The sequence below is a fragment of the Seriola lalandi genome, unplaced genomic scaffold (genome assembly GCF_002814215.2).
Source record: "Seriola lalandi dorsalis isolate HSWRI2012SDOR001 ecotype SW California unplaced genomic scaffold, Sedor1 jcf7180002054890, whole genome shotgun sequence".
Classification (NCBI taxonomy): Eukaryota; Metazoa; Chordata; class Actinopteri; order Carangiformes; family Carangidae; genus Seriola; species Seriola lalandi.
In genome coordinates, this window is record NW_019525442.1 from 1,459,671 (window position 1) to 1,473,129 (window position 13,459).

At 38.3% G+C, this 13,459-nt stretch overlaps 1 protein-coding gene across 1 annotated transcript in view; it reads left to right on the forward strand.

Moving 5' to 3' along the window:
- Positions 1–13,459, forward strand: part of LOC111671953 (spermatogenesis-associated protein 16) — a 70,333-nt gene that overhangs the window by 37,504 nt on the left and 19,370 nt on the right. The window contains exons 7-8 of the mRNA XM_087180109.1: positions 1,039–1,169; positions 10,740–10,910. Of these exons, the coding sequence (XP_087036235.1) occupies positions 1,039–1,169; positions 10,740–10,910 (302 nt within the window). The remainder of the gene's footprint in view (positions 1–1,038; positions 1,170–10,739; positions 10,911–13,459) is intronic.

Genomic DNA, 13,459 nt, shown 5'->3' on the forward strand with positions numbered 1-13,459 from the left:
AGAAGTCTATTTTTCACTTTTAGTTTAACTTCCAAGTGAAGTAGTTTAGAGAATTCGTACAATTGCAGTCACGTTTCTTGCCCCATTGGACTTCCCTGTCATGATGCTGAAGTGTTCTCAGATCAGATTACTGTGGTGATAACGGACAAAAGTTATAAATTATGATTACCTGAAATGTAACATACTGGGTTGTCCTGTGAATGAATAACTACTATAACTGACAAAAATTAAATATAAAGCAGAGGACATATTGTATTGGTCTAACAAACTAAATTTGTGATTGTACTTTACCCTTTTTCCTTCAGAAAGAAATCAGTTTAGTGGGTCAGAGATGCTCTGGTTTTAGATAATGGGCCTTGCTGTCCAAAAAGGGGAATCACGCATGAGTAAAAGGAAGTGCTCAAAAGATCCTTGCTATTGTATTTACCAGACTTGCGTGGGAATAGCCGGGACAAGATTTGCGCGCGTGTGTGTGTGTGTGTGTGTATGTGTGTCAGTGTCAGGGCTTTGTAGTGCAATGCCTGCTGGCATGGTGGTTTCTATTGAGCCTATAGTATTATAAGTCATCAGTCTCTTACATGGCCTGTGGCATACAGGGGTTGACAATGACAGGAATGTCTGTGTTCAGTATCCTGCTGGCCATGTTTATCTGAGGTGCTGGTGGAATTTCTGTAATCTTCAAATATTTTTGAGGCAAAATAAGAAAAATAGACATGTTTTACTCAATTAGAGGGAAGCTACTGAGCCTTCAGTTGAATTTCAATTAGATTAAAAAAATAAGATAGGCTTATTAAAAACAGCAATGAGAAATTTATTTTCAAATTCAGAACAGATTTTTTTAATGTTTCAAAATGCTACAGAAATAAGTCATTCAGCAAACATGTCTCAAATAACTGGCATAAAAGGAAAAATCGATGATATTTCCGGATTTTAAAAACAAACAAAGTAAACTGCATGCTGTCCAGGTACTCAAGTTCCTGTAGCCAGAAAAATGGTATGCAACTAATGACTGGTGTCTTTGTCTGTTCTGTTAAAAAGATTCAGGAGGAAAAGGAGCAGTGCTCAGTCCCAAACAGCAACAGAAGGAAGAGGTGGAAACTCAGAAGATACGTGACATGTACGAGAAGATCCTGCCCATCCTGGATCTGATGCAAACCACCCAGATTAATGTGAGTGGACGGACAGACACACAAACACAAAAACAGCTCATGTAAGCATCAAGAGTCTCCGAGTTATTGCACAAAAAAGACCATCTTTATCACTAGCCTTAATACTAGCACTCATGTGCTTAACACAAAAATACATGGGTTTTTTTGTAATTTAAATATTGTACCCTTATGTGTAACTGACAACAATTTATTTTCACAACAAAAAGAGTTGCTGAGTTTTACAGTTGTACACAATAACCATTCTGTCTTCTTCATTAAAACCTTTATTGTACTAATTTGGATTGTGTCAAAGGAGCTACAGTATTTGTAAATTTTGCTATTGCTACATAGCCATCGTTAGCATTAACAGGTATTTATTTACCAGTCTTGCAGAGAGTGTCAGGCATTGCTGTATTTACAATACAAGAGGTTATAATACGTCCTCTGAGCAGTGCTACTTGTTCAGGGCAGTCTTGACACTACAGTCTTGACACTACTACTTAGCATGCTAGTTTTAGTTGAAGAAAAGAAGTGATAGAAGCAAAACAAGAGGGTAATGCTAACGTTCACTATTTAGCTATGTAGAAACTTACAAATAACTCCTTTCAAGCAGTATTAATTGATTCTTTTTAATATGTCATAATAACATATCAAGAAACTGACTTAAATGTACTACTACATTTTGGGTTTTCACATTTGGAAACTTTGGCTGTTTTGTTCAGTAAATTAGAAAAGCAGCAAGTGTAGGTTTGGTATTGTACCTGCACTTGGATGATACAATAGTCAGTTCTCAAATGAATATTGGGAATACATCTTACCACATCTGAAGACAGACTCAGTTGTTATCTGCCTACCTGGCACCGACTTCAGAGCTCACTGGCAACCCTCCAAAATGGGCTTAATCATCCACAGCTGAAACAATCCCACAAATTCTCAACGCTCCAAGTCCATTAATTCATTGTCTGGATTACACAACATTCAAACACCACTCTCCTTCGTCTTGATATGTGGTTTGTTCAGTTTGGTCATTTGCAAGAGCATGTGTTGGTAGCCCAGAAGCTGAATGCAATGTCTTTCATGAAAGGAAACCGTTGAACCTTGGACCATTCGAGAAGGTACATGGGGCATGTGGCTACTGAACTCTTATTATGCCAGAGCTGTTAAATGAAATGACAAGTGATATATCCAGAGAGGAAAGATTAGAGGATTAGAGAGTGAAGATGAAAAAGGAGAAAGAGCAGGATGTATGACGGTAGTAGTCATAGCTGTGCTGGTGGTCTTTCTAAAACAATCAAATCCTTATTCACGCTCTTTCACACTGTGTTCATCTTGTTTTTGGAGCAGACTTTATTCAATTTGTGTACTGAAAATCATACATTCAGTCAATGACTAATCATCCTAAGTAATCAATTAGTCATGTATAATTAAATATATGCATCATTAGCACTGACCATGAATGAGTTTCTTCTCTGAAATGGCATGCACTCCATCTGTTGCTTCATTATGTGCTTTTACCTTCTGGCTGACAGCAGACATGCCATTCATTTCTCAGGCTTGCTTTCCATCTTTGTTACTAAGTTACTAATTTACCACAAGATGAATGTGCTCTATATGCTGATGAAAAAGTTTCAGCTAGAATTGCATGTATGCTATGTAGTAGTTCTGTTCTATTTTTCCTCTTTATAGGCTCCAGTCGCTGTGGCTTTGCCCAGGATACTGGACATGACTGTCATGGAGATGAAATGGTTATATTTAATTACAGAGAGAACAGTGGCTGACCACATTTCATGTGGATGCCAGTTGTATGACACATGTCCCACCCCATATCAAACCAATCGTATTGTTGCACTGATGGAAGCTAAACCTTGCGCATAGAAGTATAGCCTGTGGGGAAAAAGTATGGGGGATTGGGGTCAACATCAAGAATAGAAAATACCATTGCACTTTGCTGGGAACACAGTTTGAATGATACCATGTAGCAGAGTTAACACTACAGAGCATACACTCTCTCTCCCTTGCACAGACTGGTCTTCTCTCCTCTCCTTTGCTAATTGCTGGAGCGGTGGCATCATTAATGTTATTAGTTTGACATGTGCTTATCCTGCAAAGGCAAATCAAATGTCTGGTGAGATTCATTATCTTGTTTACTTATTCTCTGATCAAATGGTTATCGACTTAAATCAATTAAATATCATGTTAATTATGCAAAACACAGCATCTCAGTTGTAAACATGATTGGCTTTGACTTGTATAATATGCATTGACTATACACTTAACTCAGAAGCGTTGCAGAGCCACAACTGCTTCACACCACGTCAGAAGAAGCAAGACTAGCAATCATACAAACATATGGAGGAAGAGTGTTTGAGACATGAGAAAAGAGGACTTGCAGTGTAATGTCTGTAGTGGAATGGTCTGGCCAGACCTTTAGACACCCACACACAGGCTTTTATCCCTGCTCCCAGCTCAAGTAATACTGGCAGTATAGGTGGTAGGTGGAGATGGTTTTTCCAGCCCCACCCACATTCACTAGGTCAACGTCAAACACTGCCCACATCCAGTAAGTCACCGTGCTTTTTTTCAGGGCGAATGGGAATTTCAGATGGTTGTGGATGATTAGGGTCCAGAAGATTTTGAGATCGTACATCTAAAGTTTGTAGTTATAAATCACTCTTTGTAAACCAGGAAAATAAATCTGGAAGGCGCCCACCTTCCACCTCGAACCACCTCCCGGCGACTCTCCTGCCTTTCATAAATGTACCACTTCATTCATTCAAAAAGTATCTTGCCTTTGAACATAATACAGCCAGCAATTACATTTCCCACAAAATGTGTTTTCTGTTGCAGTTTAGTTGTAGAAACCTCCTTGAAAAAATTCTAGGAGAGAGGGTTGAATTTTCGAATGCTATAATAAAGTGTATTTACCATTTTGAACTCACGTATGTTCTTTTTAAATTGTACAGATAGCATCTTAGCATCTTTTATTTGTTTATGTTATTTGTTAGCTTGCTACTGGCAGTGGCTGACGCATTGTTAGCTGTTGAGTTTAGAGTTTATTCTCCTCAAGGTTAAATAGTTGATTGTCATCAGAGGGGGTCTTTAATTAAACAACTACAATGTGTACAGATGTTTTAGAATGTTGTCATGTATAAAAGTAATTGGCAAAGCTTGAATCGTTGTAATGTAACGTACACATTTTCTGTTTATATTTTTTCTTGTAACATTTCATCAGCCAACAAATCACATCTGACACTGTTAGATCTCATCAGTCTGTGATGTACAGGTCACTCCACAAGTTATTTATTCTCATTTACTGCTGTTCATTTCCTAGACTTTTAGCAACCCCAAAGAGAAAATATGTACTTTGCTCTCAGCTGTAGGTTGCACAGGATCATCCCAAAGTGATGAGTAACATGATGAGTTTTTTTGTGGATGTGCAAGAGCAACAGCAGCAGTGGACTCAACAATTACCTTGTGGTTGAATTTCTGGTCTGTCGAGGCTATTGTGGAAAATGGATTTACTTGTTTATTTGTTGAACCAGCTGGAAAATGGCTGAAGCCAATGAACTTTCATTCTGAGGCAGTGACACCAAAACCTTGTGTTTATTCTTGTTGCTGACAGTTCTTAGAGTGGATTTTTTTTTTCAAATGTCAAACTGTGTTTCCCCATTTCCATGGGGCCATCGCCCATCATGTTATTAGTTTGGAAGCACCTGTGAGTGTGTGTGTGAATGTCCTAAGGCATCCACGGAGGACATTGCATAGTGAAATGGCAACTGTATGTGGTGAGAAATCAGAAATCTGCTGTGAACTCCATGTGAAAGTTGTGAACACTTGCCCTTTTCCATCCGTCCTTCTTCTCTGTTTGTTCTCTCTTGCTTGCTCAATAATAGTAGTGCCACAAGAACAGCACAGAGACCTCGGCGGAGCACATGTGTGTTTGCTGATGCCTATGTTGGTACATGCATGTTATTTAGACTCCATTAACCTCCACCAGCTAGCAGTCATCTGAGATTTGGGGAGAAGAGTGTGTCCTACAAAACAGAATAAGAAAACAAAGGTGTGTGTGTGTGTGTGTGTGTGTGTGTGTGTGTGTGTGTGTGTGTGTGTGTATGTGTGTGTGTTGACCCTAGGACATAGCACACTGAACATCTCTATGAGGTCTTACTGTGTGCAGATACTCCTCTATATCTCCTGTGTTTTTTAATCTGTTTTTAGCCTATATTGTTATTATTACAGAAAATTATTTTTCATCTTAGTTAAGTAGACACTAGGTAACACAACTACAGTATCTAAATTCATCAGGTCCATACACATAAACTTGCACATATACACATAGTCATGGCATTGTCACTGTCTTGAAATAACCTTGATTATTCAGACTACCTAAATACAGTTGGTTCACTATCCAGCTGGCCAAATTGACAGTAACAGAAAACTGTTTTGACTGATTTTTGTAAATTTGGCAATTATTCCAAAGGTTAAAACATGAAGGGGGGACATGTTGGAGTTGATACAATATTTTTAAAATTAAAAATATAAAAATATGATTTAGTATTGCAGGCAGATAAAGGTGAGGGACTCAAAAATGCTTTAAAAAGATCAACAAAATAGACAGCAGCAGAACCTGTGATATTCTGATTTTCAGTCCATATGACTGTCCATAATTATGATATGTGTCAAACTGTAAAAACACTGGATCTTGCACCTACCATAATCCAACCCAATACTGTCTGTTCATAGTGTTGACAAAACTCCTTGAGAGCAACAGAGGACATCAACTGTTTTCAAAGGCTTAGTTTATATTTATGTCAAGTCAGTGAAGTTACCCATTAAATTTGGGGGTTAGTAAACAAGTTTTACTGTAGCCTACTTGTTTGATGATGATGAAAAATGATGAAACATTTAGTTTAGCTGCTTCTCTTAAATCATTACATATTAAAAATCTTTGGGTTTTGGAAGGTTTTGGTCAGACAAACAAGGTTTTTGAAGGAAGGGAGTGTGATATACATTTTTCACTATTTTCTCATATTTTATAGATTAAACAATAAATCAGAGATAATAAAAAATAATAACCAACAGATTAATTAATTTGAGAATTGTCATTTGTTGAAACCCTACTTATTTTAGCACAAGTGTTAAAATTACTATTCAACCTATCTCTTGTAAATGTTATAGAGTAAAACTTGGACCCAGGAAGTCAGTCTGCAAAAAATTTGCCAGAATTTCTTATACTAAATGTGTGCACACAGTGTTTGAAGCAATTCGAAGAGTGCAAATAAAGTGGCTCAGATAATTCGGCTACACAGTTGCCTTTCCACTGTCTGTGAAAGCTGTGAAAAACGCATATTGTTTCCACATAACAAGATCTCCAGAATTAACTTGCTGAATGCAATTTTATCGTAGCTGATAGAACTGATGACCAAAACTGTGAAAACAGCACTAAAAGCAGGCTATAAAAAATACAATCAAAATAAATCTCCTATATTCTTGCTTTTGAGTTATTTTCTTACCACTTGGTGTGCGTAATTATCACTTCCTCAATACATTGTCACTGCGAAGAATGTTGGGGGGGTTCTGCTTGTAATTAAGCCAGTGATTTCACAATATTGTCGCAGCTAACTTTGAGAATATTAACGAAATCTAATTTTGAAGTTTCAAGCTGCTGTTTGTGAGATTTGTGCATTATACTTTTGACTGTCCTAACGGACAAAACATGACTAATCCTAATTGTCTTCATCAGGGACCTTTTTCACAGCTTTTTTTGTCAATACAGACAACTAGAGACCATCTTGTGATGTGAATGCACCAGCCGTGATGCCTATAAACACGTTGACATTCTGACCCATGAGTACCCAGTAGTTATCACTACATTATTTCATGAGTACTCAGTATTCATGGGTCAGACTACGGCCATCTTCACTCTCGGCCTTCATTTTGATCTCAACAACACACTTGTAAAGTTTTGTGACTGTAGCTCGCAACTGCCAAAGTACTCAAAAGTGTCTGTGTGGTAGTACCTACTGAAGCAGTATCCAATACCTGAATCCATATCCATTAACAGCCACAGTAAAAAAACTGACAAACATCAGACAGCATTAAACTGGTGGAAAATTGTCACACATTTGACTCAAACAAGTCAAGTGTGCAAATAACTTTTGCATCAGTCTATGCAAATTATGAATATAAAGTAGCAAAAAATGTGAGGTAAACAAGTAATACTGAATATTAAATTGAATTGCTCCTTAATCCAAGGTATAAATTGGCCCATGTGTTGCTCTTATTCAATGTGTAGATGAGCCTCATAAGTCATAGCTTACAGAACCAACTTTTCTGTTCAATTAAGCAAATTCCACGTGACAAAAAAAATCAAATCAAATTGATGAAGCAGGTAAGTCTCTATTCATCCATATTGCCAGTACATTAATCAGACATTATGAGGTAGTGTCATCCAGCCGCTTCGCCAACATACTGGCTTAGTGCTGCTGGTGCTTCATTGTCGGCATCATCTGTGTCTCTGTTTGCAGTAATTATTGGCACCTTTAAAACTAAGTCTGTTCCAATGGCCTTCCACAGAAATTGCTGACAAGTGGTATGGAATGGATTCATCACTTCCAACCCGAGAAAATTGTTGCTGTCATGAACAAAGAAATAGTTTTTTTTCTTTTGGCTTTGTAAGCTGAAACATCCACCGCCATGTCTGCTCCGCACAACTCCCTGACCAGCTACTGCCAACTCTCTTCCAATGAGACTAGCTTTTGGCTGCTCCAAAACTTCCGAGATGGTGCCAGATGACATTATATGCTAATTTGCATATAATACTATCTGTCTCTCAGCTAAGAACAGATTCTTAGCAGAGAGGGAGATTTGCTGTGCGTAGGAAGCTCTGTGATGAGACCTCTATGGATTTGTCAAGCAAGTAGTGCATCAGTATGAGCTGTGCCAAATTGTCACCAAAAGCTCAGGGAGTCAACACATTAACATTGCTCCCTGTGGTTGTTTGTCAAAACTTACTTTTCAGAATGTCTGAAATCTGCTAAATGTGGCAACAGAGCCATCAAGTTGGCGGCGGTTTGACCACAGTCTGCAGCCAACAGCTCTGTAAAGCTGTAATATTCTTTGTAAAAAATAAAAAAATAAAAAATTTACTGTATATGTATACATACCACTCATAGTGAAGTTATTGCACAATTGCAGTTACATGTTCTTGTATCACTACATTCACTCAGATTTTTATTGAAACAGTGTTATAAAGGCATTGATATATGATCATTTTGCAGGCTGCAGATCGTGCTGCTGTTGAACTGTGTTGTGTTACACAGAGATGTACTTTTGTTATTTAACCTACCCTCACTGATTTGAATGGGGTGGACAAAATGATAGGAACACCTGTCAGCAAAACGCAGCACAAGTACCACAAACCTCTAAAATGATAGTACAGTTGAATCAACACTGCTTTAATACAATAGACCATAGTCACACAGCACATGCTCTGATGTCACGCTGAGGGTGGGAAGCCTTGAACACTTTAAGGTCTTTAAATAAATCCTGTGCGAAAATGGTGAGATGGTCGAAAAACTTGACTTGTTTCTCTTTACTTTCCTTTGACCGCATGATAATTTGCCAGATGTTGAAGGTAAAGACCAGCCCACACTGGAAACACTGTAAGCTAATGCTAGGCTAGCAAACGTGAAGTTTACAAGAAATCTCAATGTTGCCACTACTAAAGTTGTCAGATGACAAATTAAACCACTGGCTTGTTAAATATTAACTAATTTTATATTGTTTCATAATCAACCAGCATCAATGATACAATAATATGAAAGCAGAGCAAGTGCATCATGACTAACTTAACCAGTTGAAAAGATAGCAAGGCAGCTAATGCTACTTTGCAAGCTTGATTACATCCTGCGTATTTTACTTCCAAGTTGAACTAAACATGTCTGAGATCTGCGTTGATGTTTCAATTTATTTCTGCCCTATTGTATTACGCTGTACTATCAAACGGTAATGTTAGCTCAGAAGTGGTTGAATGCTAACGTTAGCTGTTGTCTAAGGGTAGCTAATGGGTCTTCAAATATGTTGTTTTGCCTTGAAATTCGGGTCAATGCCTCTTCGGACTTTCATTATCCATTGTCTTTTCTGTTATTCATGAATTGGGAAGTGGTCAAATAGGGTAAAGCAAACTGTCATGCTCTGCCCCATTTGGACTCTTTATATTTGGACATTTGTTTATTTCATGTTTTATTTTGAAATAACTTTCCTTGTGTGTCTGCTGTTGCTTTACTTTGTCTTTGTTTTATTTTCCCTCCAGTGTGATTGCCTGCCCCGCCCTAATGTGTTACACCTTTTATGTATTTTGTTTATGAACTTTGGTTTTCTTGCTGCACCGGTAGCTTCTCCCCTAAAGTAAGTAACGTTTCTTTCCCTTTGGTTGAATACGTCTTTGAATTGAACCAGCTCTGCATCTATGTCTGCACAAGAATTAGCTCTGAATAACGTGTGTGGTGGTGGTTGTCATTTCTGGACAGTTTAAATATTGACTATATTTTTGTACATTAAGCCTGCATTGATTGATTTTTGGCCACTTTTTGGGGCAATATAACTAGCCAAAAACATGACCTACTGTATTATGACCTCATACAGGGGCTTATTTAAACTTCCAGCAGACACAGAACAACAGAAGTACTCACTCGGAGTGTTCTGTTTTATGTCAACTGATGCATTTTCTCTCTCTCCTAGCTGCTATAGTGATGGCCACATGCTGCTCAGCTTACTATGCTGTTAGCCGGTTGTTTTGAGCTAGCAGTGGGTGATGGTGTTAGCTGGAGATGTTATTGGCAGAGGTGAATATAGCTTGCTTCAGGGGGCTGTGTTAAGTGCGTGGGTGCATGCAAAACGAAAGGATGCTGGAACACACCATCGAGCCTTCTGTGTCATTCACTGAACCCAAGCAAACACCGGTTATTGAGTGCTCAGGTTATCAGCCTGTAGATTTACTTGAACTGGCACACAACTTCATATTTAAACCATGTTCTTTGTCTTTGTTAAGATGCATGGCATAGTTTCTGATACCAGAGGAATTGCTACCTAAGACCAGTGGAACTAGATAAGCAGTGATGGCGGCTTGACAATTGAGCTGGCCATGGCATGAAGGCGAAACTGCTACTGCTACGTCTTAATGCTTAGAAACAAAAGACGAAGGAATTTTCTAATGCACAAGTTTAGTTTCCAAACACACCTGCACATATGTATAGTAATATGTACGATATCATAACTGCTCTCAGAACAGTGGAAACTGAGTCAAGGGTAGCTTGACAAGCACATTTGCCAGTAGTTCTAGCTAGTTGGCCGTGAAAGAGCCCAGGATTATCCACAATGCGCACGTGCAAATGTCCAAAAAATATGTTTTCATGTGTACAGCACTGTAAATGCCTTGCTTGGGGTTAGGCTTGTATCATTTATGCTTAAGTCTTTTCACATTATCTTATCATCATGCACTTGCAGCACGTCTTACCTGTGTGTGTGTGTGTGTGTGTGTGTGTGTGTGTGTGTGTGTGTGCGCGCGCTGTGCATTGTGTTTCTCCCCAGGCAGGTGTGTGTGTGGGCTCCGGTCTGATTGAGTGGCTTCAGTATGGCAGCCTGCTGCTTAAATTGGGCTACCACAGAGAGCACAGCACCATCCTGCACTGCTGCCAGGCTCAGCTCACCACCGCTCCCTACCTGCCACAGATCAGCACACAGCAAGAAAACACACCGCTGGTAAGCAGCTCCTTGTGTGTAGGCGGCTTATAACTCAAATGTTCAGAGAATGTGTGTGTGTATCCTTATGAGATCCAGTAGGAGCCAGAACAGTAAAAGAATTACTGTAAAGTCATACTTACTCAATCTGTTGCAGTGAAAAACACAACTTTTACTAAATCCTGACTCAACAGCATTCTATAAAATGGTAATCACATGGCATTGCAGACCAGCTGCAGGTGATGGTGTTTTGGAGAGAGATGAATGAAACTCAAGGTTCAAGAGCTTTTTGTTGTTGTTGGTTTTGAATTATAAAAGATATGAAATCTTTGTTATTGTGTTGGTGCCGTGTGTAAGGAGTTTGCTGTATGTTTACGCTCTCTGATAAAAAATGTATTTATAAATACTTGTTTCAGTTATCTGCCTCAAAAAGCCAGTAACAGTTGGGCTGTAACAGCAACAGTGTCTATTGTAGTACTTAAAGCTATCTGCCAAACTGATGGGGGGAAACATGATTTCTCAAACAACATTTGAGATCATTAAGATGAAGGACCAGATTATAAATTATTGTATTAATATTTTTAAACCATTTAGGACACAATGTTTTTATGTCGAGACATTGAGGATGTAATTGGATAGAAAGCTTTAAAATGGGGAAAAATATTACTGTAACCAGCTGCTTTCACTTTGCAAATCTACAGTATACAGTATTACTAAGACCCAGGGAGCATACTGACGAAAAAAAGCCTTCATACTTAGAGAGTAAAGGGTAAAGGGTATATGACATTTACTTATATTTTTTTTTCATTTATTGATTTTTATTTTTTTTTGACATTACATAATATATTATGTTACACAACAAGCAGAAATATCTGCCTCCCTTTTAGTAAACTTAGATTAGAACTCCATGTATTTTAAAATAAATACAGAAAAAAACTTTCATATTAAACAAAAAGCCTTTCCTGTGTCAACTGATAACAGAACCAAAAATGATACATGATGTGAAGCCAGGCTTTAAGTAAATGTACGGTCTTGTAGAGATTATCCAAAGTGTGTTGCGTTTAAATGAAATGCAGCTGTCTAGACACCATCTGAGGCAAACACTCTGAATAAGGACTTGATGCTCCATTTAAGTATTTATCTTCACCAAAAGTGCTGCTGTATTGCAGCACTGAGGCAACTTTGAAGGTTCCATAACTTCAAATGTGTTTATTTGTTCAATTCATAGTCCAATCCAGCATTCATGTGCCTCAAACATCCAGTCAAAATGTGATAGAACCATGTGAAATTGCTCTCCTTTCTCATGAGGTTTAATAATTTACAACCCACAGCATCCAGCTTGACTGAAAGGGCCCCAAGAAAAGCCAAACTGTGGCTGGTAAGAAATGAAAAGCTTAGTTACACCTCAGGAAAATATGAGAAAGCAGGTTTGTCTGAATAGGCTATAGTTTATGCATGTGTTTGTACTGTGCATGTATGATACAGATTAAAGTTCTCTCAAAGAAAAATATGATGAAAATCCTCAGAACTGAGGACATTTTGAATGGGTTTCACTCTTAAGACAGTACTTTAGGTTCAGGAATTCAGTTTCCTGTTTGGTTTAAATTAAAGTTTAGGTTTAAATAGGAGTGAAACTTCAGGTTAAAGGAAACAAGTCTCTCTCTGATATGTATTATTAAATGTATTGTACACAGATGAAGTATTGTTTTCTTGCTAACTAATCCCACAGTTTTCTTCTCTTTTTGTGGACCAGCAATGCTATTGTCAGTCACAGGTTGTTATTTTTCATTTTCTATTGGTTGTCAATCTCAAGAGGCTAGGTCTTACCTAACACGTGAATGATCTCTCCATGCTGGAGAGAGACGAGAGTGAAAGGAAAAAGAGATGAGTGGCATGCTGCAAAGACTCCCAAGTCTTTTATTTAGAAATGAGCAATGAATCATAACCCTTATCCCGGAAGTTATTTTGGTTTAGTCTCTGTTTGTGTCTATTTGTTGACCTAACTGTCTCCAAGCTGAGTGCACAGTTGTTAATATCCAAAGAGGACTGGAGCAAACTGACCCCCATCAATGCAGGCGCTCTGGATTTCACCCATGTATTGGTGCTTTGACAATACATGTCCATGAATTTGAGAGCTTCTGAAGTAGGCAGGAGAAACCTGCTTCAATTTTGCGAAACTAGACCAAACTCTCAACTGAGTATTCCTTTAATTGCCAAGATTAAGCACCAAACAATACATTTCCACCCTGCTTAAGTATCTTTGGCCAAGACAAAGAATGAATCCCTAACAGCAATTGGTCTGCAACTGGCCCTGACCTTTGACTTTCCAGTGGAGGGTGCTAACAGAAAATACTTTATGCAGTACATGCAGAAATAAAATCAGCAGTAGTGCATGCATGTCAATATGTCTCCCAGTGAGTCAGCTTAAATCCTGTCTCAATGGCAGAGCAGCGGTAACAGCCCCGAACACGTACAGTGCTCATCAGACCATCAAAATTCACACCTAGCAAATGGATTTTTAATTATCTGTAAAAGTGTGTGTTGTGTTGTGTTGTGTTGTGTTGTGTTGT